This window comes from Elaeis guineensis, chromosome 1 (genome assembly GCF_000442705.2).
Source record: "Elaeis guineensis isolate ETL-2024a chromosome 1, EG11, whole genome shotgun sequence".
Lineage (NCBI taxonomy): Eukaryota > Viridiplantae > Streptophyta > Magnoliopsida > Arecales > Arecaceae > Elaeis > Elaeis guineensis.
Genome location: NC_025993.2, coordinates 111,369,204 through 111,376,462, shown reverse-complemented (window position 1 = coordinate 111,376,462; position 7,259 = coordinate 111,369,204). Strand labels below are relative to the sequence as shown.

At 36.7% G+C, this 7,259-nt stretch overlaps 1 protein-coding gene across 1 annotated transcript; it reads left to right on the top strand.

Annotated features, from left to right (window-relative positions):
* The first annotated feature begins 339 nt into the window (after positions 1 to 339).
* LOC105038536 (two-component response regulator ORR5) lies at positions 340 to 6,488 on the top strand. The gene is made up of 6 exons (XM_010914376.3): positions 340 to 580; positions 2,235 to 2,314; positions 4,521 to 4,598; positions 4,758 to 4,828; positions 5,998 to 6,137; positions 6,326 to 6,488. The coding sequence occupies exons 1-6, from the start codon at positions 418 to 420 to the stop codon at positions 6,415 to 6,417; spliced, it is 624 nt and encodes a 207-aa protein (XP_010912678.1). The 5' UTR covers positions 340 to 417; the 3' UTR covers positions 6,418 to 6,488.
* Positions 6,489 to 7,259: the final 771 nt, after the last annotated feature.

Sequence of the window (7,259 nt, the reverse complement as noted above, 5' to 3'; positions counted from 1 at the left end):
GACAATGTCAAATCAACTTTAACAACCGTCGATTATTGAAGAAATAGGAGGAGTTACAACGGTAAAAAGATATGGAGATCCGAATCCGATATGAGTGAGGGACGGGGACAGCAAAGAAGACTATTGGCGGGGTGGGGAAGGGGGAGGTCAATGACTCGAATCCCGTGGGGGCTGAGATTCCCCGACAACCAAATCTAGGAGAAAGTATTCCGTTCCCTCACGATCTCCCCTCCGGAGAGTGGGTCCCTCTCCACACGCGCGGGGGCCCCATCTCTCTCTCTCTCTACCCTTATAACGGCACAAAGCCTCCCCTCTTCTCCTCTCTCTCTCTCTCACTCTTTCGAGCCATGGCTACTGCTTGAAAAGCTTGGAGTTTTTATTAAAAAGGAGCTGTTTTGGGTTTAAGGTGGTGGAAGGATGGGGGAGGTGACGGAGGGGGATAACGGCAAAGTTGTCGGAGGAAGAGGAGGAGGAGGAGGAGGAGAAGGGGTGGAGGTGAGGGTCCTGGTGGTGGATGACTCCGCGGTGGACCGAAGGATAGTGGAGGGCTTGCTCAAAAGGAGTGGGACAATGTTTGAAGGTAAAACGACTTGAGAAATTAAGTAATGAAAATGGATAGAATCAGTACCGTTTTTGATTTTTTGGATGTTTTTGGGTTGGTTTTAATGGATGAAAGTTTGATGAACTTGTTCTGAATTTTTGGGTGATTTTGGATCATTTTCTAAATATTTTGGTGTGTTTTTTTAACTGGAAGAGTTGATTAGATTACCGTTCTTGTGGATTTATATGGTAGTCTTTTCCTTTAGCATGGAGTTTATAACTATATGTTATAAATGGATGTGCATGGTTCTGGGTTTTTGTTTTTATCGATTTCAAAAATTCATTCTTTTGGTTAGGCAATGCGTAGTCAGCTTGTATCACCTTTTTCCCAACTAAAAAGAAAATCTACATAGAAGCTTCTTCTGTTGTCTATTCTTGGAATTCATAATCGAACTCTCTTTTATTTTTTTTTTTCTTTTTTCTTGAAAAAATAGGCTGCACTTTGCTCAAATTCTGGTTTTCCACTAGCCAAAATTATTTTTTTTTAATATTTGAATTAAGGGTTGGGTTTATCAATCAGTAATTTGCGTATAAGCTTTTGAGAACATGTGTAAAGGTAGTCTGAATTCCCATGTAATAATTTAATTTGGAACAGAGGATCTGTAATCTCTTTGTGAGTATTTAGTCTGCCTTTAGTTCAGTTCGCATTGTTTTTGTTTAGCTCCCTTATGTGCTTATCCTCCATTCTCTGCTTTAAAAAATTCTGGCTAGTAAAAGTGTTTAATTAGTTGATAACAACCCGTCTTCCTTCTCTTATTTAGAAATCTGTGTCCTGTGAAGTATGACCATTTTGTTCATTTTTCTTCCAATCCATAGTTCGAGAGTGTGTCGAAACATTCATAAGTGCATTGTTCTCCATGCAATCTTCTTTGTTTATTCTAGTATTGTACTTAATCTATGGATTGGAATCTCTGAATTCTTGTATCCATTGTAGTTTGTGTACTTTATCGGGATAATCCTAAATTACTGTCCATCCATTTTAATTCATGAGTAGATGTCCAAGTGTTGGTTCCCACCTATAACTCTTCAACCTCTTATCAAGTTCATCAGTTTGTTGCTTCATGTATCTCTTTCTGATCATTGCAATATGTTCAACTCTGTGTGCTGCTGCTTGACTCACAATCTTATCTCCATATAGATCATTAGGTTGCTAGAGTTGAAATATCTGAGGCTTTTGTTTATGCCATTATGCTGTGTGAGAAATCAAACAAGCAATACAATGTAACATGAACCAAATAAAAAGTTGAAAATACCTTTAAGTAGAGTGGAAATCACAGAATTATCTGTTTCATCCATTCAGGGCTGCATTTAAGAATGATGGAACTTAATCTTTGTCTATAAGATTAAACGTACAACCATTGACTAATAAATATATCTTTTCTCTTGCATGGGTGTAGATGTTGCACCTATTTTCTTGTACGATTTTGTTTGGAACTTTACTTCGAGAAGAAGTCATTTAGGATCATTTCACAGTTTTTTTGGTACTGCTGCAACTGGATGCTTATTAGGTGCATGTACGATGGATACTTTATTGACGAGTTCCCACCTTCCGTCAGTTTTCCTACTTTTAACTAAATTATTCTTGTTAAAAGGCTTCAGAAAGCCAGTCCCTAAACAAGCTCTGTTTTATTCAGTAATTGCTGTTGATAGTGGAAAGAAGGCAATGGAAGTTCTTGGATTAAATGAAGGGAAGACCGAGTCTCCAATTGTGAATGTAAGTATCTTTTCTGAGTTTATATATGTTCCTATTATTTTTGGAAAAAATACCTCCTTGTTCTAAAGATTGTTGTGTCAAGGATCTTCAAAGGTAATAGCTAGAATATCGTAAACTTTTAGGTTTAAGATAATAATTCTGGAGAATATTGTATAGTGATACCATAGCCCCTAATAAAGCACAGACTCTGCTGCATTTAGGTATCTTAATATAATTAAGAGATATTTGTTTTTCTGAGTTCAAGTGTCATTTTTTTGGCCAAACTAGTGGCTGTTTTTCCAGTGGCTTACCACAGTCTGTTTTCTGCTTTCTCTGTGTGAAAGGACTTTAGAGAATGCAAGTTCACTATTCTTTAAGACAGAGCTTTCAAATTTGAGAAGAAATTGGAGTTTGATTATTTTGCTGCGGCAAACAAAAAATATCTCCCCTGCAAGTAGATGGATATATGGTGAGAAATTTCTGGCATTTCATACAAGTTTGGTGGTGGAGAGATCAGATTTTGAGGGATTTTTTTTTTGAAAGAGTGAGACCTAGGGGTGAGAAGGGAGAGGGGGAACATCTTCAGTAAATGGTAATACATATGGGGCATTTTATCCAGTCACCTTCATAATTATACAGAAAAACATGAGGGAGGGGTAACTTTTGCATCAACAATCTATCAACACTTTTTGATGTGACCTCAAAATAATTCCTTGTTGAAGTACTAGAATAACTCTTAATGGTCATCAGATGTATTAATAATGCTACCTCAGTAATCATGTTAAAGAATGACATTAGTTTCGACCAGTGTTACCTACACAATCTAAATTTTGGGATTTTTTTTTTTAATTTTTTATTTTTTTATGCGTTGGATCCTTAACACTCAGGGACACTTTGTGACACTCCTTGATATTTCGTACCATCATATCATAATGTCATCATAATTATGTGCCTACTTTTGAAAATTGATCTAAAAGATCATTTCTAACATAACAATAAGCAAGCATTTTATCAAGTTTTGTGAACTTAAGGTCCATAAGTAATTAAGTACAGCTCTTTTCTCAATATATGTATATATCTCTATAAATTTACTTTTCTTGAGAAGAAAATAAGATATAAATGCATGCTCATGACTGATTTTTAAAAGGTTCCCTTGTCAGATTCTTCTAGGAACTCGGACGCTTAAAAGCTGTGTCATGTGTCCAAGATACATTGTTTTCACCTATTATCTCGTAAGATACTTATTTGGCACCTACTTTCAGTCCTTGGATCTCTTGACAACTATCTTGGCCATCTTCTTGGTGCATCTACAGTTTGCTAATTGTCTTGTAGAGTTTGGCTTGATTCAGAGTAAGAGGGGGTAAGATTCTGTTTGTGATATTATTTCTTTGAGAGGGGTAGGCCACATGGTAGGGTCAATGTGTAAATTGATTGTATGATGCTGACAGGTGGATTAAGTTTGGGAGCAAGGGAGAGGTATGCATGCGTTGAAGTAGGGTGTCATTGTGTGAAAGGAGAACCTGAGCGAAAAAGGTAAAGCTTCGAATGAGTGGTAGGGACAGAAAATGCTATGTAGAGGGATATGATGCTGCCACCAGTGACACTGAGTGGTTGATGCAGTGAATGGAAAATGTACAGAAGAAAAGTAAACAGTATGAGAGAGGTGAGTGACGTTGCGGTTCAACATTGTCACCCGGACTGCGTTTTGGTAGGCTGATGGGTAGTACTAGATGACAATGTTGGTCAGAGCAGTGTGATGAAAGTGAGAACAAAGGAGATAGCGACATAGGGGCTAGACATTCTGCGCAAGGATGGAGTCGCACTAGATGTTTTTTTTTCCTATCAATTAGTGGTCCTTACTCCAAGTTATGCAGCCAAGAAAAAAGGCCATCAAAGATTATCTACAATTTGAAATTCTTGGGCAGATATATACATATATATCTTCCTCTACAATATCGTAATTTTGGTGAATTCGGAAAAAAAAAAAAGAGTTATTACCAAGTTATAGAGATAGATAATTCTTGATGTTCCATGCAAGTGTTTTTGCAGTCACTTTGATATCCTGTGCCTTTGAATATGGACCTGGATCCATCATTGTCTCATTTAATTTTTTCCATTAGGTGTTTACTTGCTGTTATTTTTTTATTTATTAAATAATTTCATTTTCTATATTTTTTTTCTTTAATAATTCTTTACCATCAACTACAATAACAAGTAACATCCACAGGACAAGAAGATCGACATAATCCTCACTGACTACTGTATGCCCGAAATGACCGGTTATGACCTTCTAAAGGCTGTTAAGGTACTATGCTGCTCTAGCCACAAATTTCTCTCATTCCTTCTGCCGTTTATTAATTTTTTATTATATCTGTATGACATAATTATTAGTATTATTCTTTGGATGATCTCCAAATCAGTTTCTAAAATCTTCATTTTTTTTTCTCTGTATATTAACTTTCAGGAGCAGAGCTGCCCGAAATCTATTCCTGTGGTCATAATGTCATCAGAAAATGAGCCACAGAGAATCAACAGGTTTTTAGCTTCTTTGACATATTCTTAGTCTGCACATGATATTTATGTGAGATGAACTCTAGCACGGAAACCTTTAGATATCTCAATTGAGTATGTTTTGCATATACACTGAGAATTAGTATGCACAATCCATAATTAAGTATACAGCTGTGGATGTTAGGCATGTATAATGCACAATAAACTTACATATCTATGCATGTATTGTGCTCTAGAGTTTTCAGGGAATTGTTACATGTAAGTTCTAATGTTCATGCTAGGCCATTCAAATTAATGATTCACAATGTTTACTAGAACCTACCTTAAAAACAAATGTCAACCACCATAGATCAAAATAAAAATTTGTCATGTTATTTAGAAACCATTCATCTTCTGATCACATGATACATGGGTTACAAGTCAAAGCATCTAGATGATCCAATTTCATCAGGATGGTCAAATTTGATGGCAGACCATGCATTTTTGCTTAATGTTTGATCTTGGACTTTCTGTGTCTTGAGATCAATTGTTTTCATCAGTCTTCAGACCGAGGAATTTCCTTGCATGCAAATAAGAAAAGTGTAATCATTAAGCGGCCAGTGATTCTTAGTGGGGAGAGAATATATCATTCGTCAATGGGGACGAAATCCAATCTAAATTTGCCAAAAAAATGATTCCAATATTAAGTGCTTTGACTAATAATCTTGATTGAATGTGTGATGATTTGACTTAAACATATTCTTTAGCCACGCCTCGCCACTAATGATTACAAATTGCGTGAATCTGAAGGATCTTCCACCTAATACTTCTCATGCTAGCAGACCTAAAGCAGCCTGTATTTCTGGAATTCTTACAGAAATTGTACATGTAAAAAGATGGTGTCACATAATTGCAGTCAAAAGTTTCAAACAAGTAGATGAGCACATAAAGCATTATCCTCTTCTGATGTTTCTTCCACTTATCACATGCTTTATCTACCTAACTTTTTCTAGAAGTGGCATCATATCACAAAACTTGACCTATGATATTGCATCTTTCTTTTATCTCAGATATGCCCCTTACCTACCAGACTAAGTTCCATGAATGTTTTTTTTTTTTTTTTTTTGCCCACTGCATGTTTCTTTTGGTGCATTTCCTTTTTACAAATTGCTTTTATGCTGGTAACTTTTTTCATGCACTCTTTCGATGGATAGATGCCGAGCCATTGGAGCTGATGATTTCATCCTGAAGCCTCTTCAAACAAAAGATGTGCAGAAGTTGAGAAGCTATGCAAGACCAATGGCACTGTCACCCAAAGCAGGCACCAAGAGAAAGATGCCACTAGACCTAATGGGTGAGAACAGTGGTTCAGAGAGGAGACCTCGCCTTGCTGAAATGGCAGTGGCATAATAATAATCATCTAATACGTGCTTTGCTTTCTTAACAGATCAGTGTTGAACTACTATGATAAATAACTTCTCATATTGTTATAAGAATCTTGTGCCTCTTAGTAACCTTTGGTTTTTTTCCCCTTCTTTTCAGCTTCCAGTTGGGCGGTCTGTTGGTTAGACTCTGCTCGGTACTTCTACTGTGTGATCTTTCTTTGTTGGTGTGCATTAATATTGTATGTATGACTAAGCCTTCTGCTGAAGGTCTTGTGAACGTTTTCTTAATAGAAAATTATAAAAGCTCTTATAGTTCTAAAGCTTCTTTCCTTTCCCCTGTCGCCACTCTAGAATGCTCTATCCCCTTTGTTCTCTGTTATGATCAACCTCATTTGCAATTAGAGCCAAGATTTGCTATAATGTACCATACTATTTTGGTACTGGTATGTGGTATGGGTGCATCAAACCGGTTTCATATCGATACGGTAATAAGGTGGCGTCGGTATGGAGCTCACCATCGAGATGGCATATTCTGATCGGTCCTCGAGTATACTCAGCTTATATGGCATGTTGGATTGTACAATTCTCCTAAATTTTTGATGGAGTTAAGGGCTTAATAAATGTGTATCAAGATTGCTAATGGAACTTTGTGCATCTGCTGGGTCTTCTCAGTTCTTGTGCTGCAGAGAGGTTCCAAGTTTAAACTTGAAAGTTTGCTCTTATCTCATTATTCATGGTACTAAAAAGAAGAAAAATATTCTCGACATAGAAATGAGTATTGGTACTGATACTTTGTAGTATTCTCGTGGTATCCTATGATGGGGCAAATAAAGGCACAATTTTGATGTACATCTATGGCTAGAAAGTTGTTAATTTCTCAGTTCAAGAACCATTAAAAAATTGTGTTTGTCTCAATATATTTTAAGATTGTTGTCCATATATTTAGTAAACGCCATGAAGCTCTGCAAAGGCATTCATGGCAATAGGCTCTACAATCCCTTGGGCCCAAGCCCAAGGTGGACTGATAGTCTAACAGATTGACATGGCACGTTGCATCAAGGATGGAGTTAAACCAAAAACCAATCTTTAGC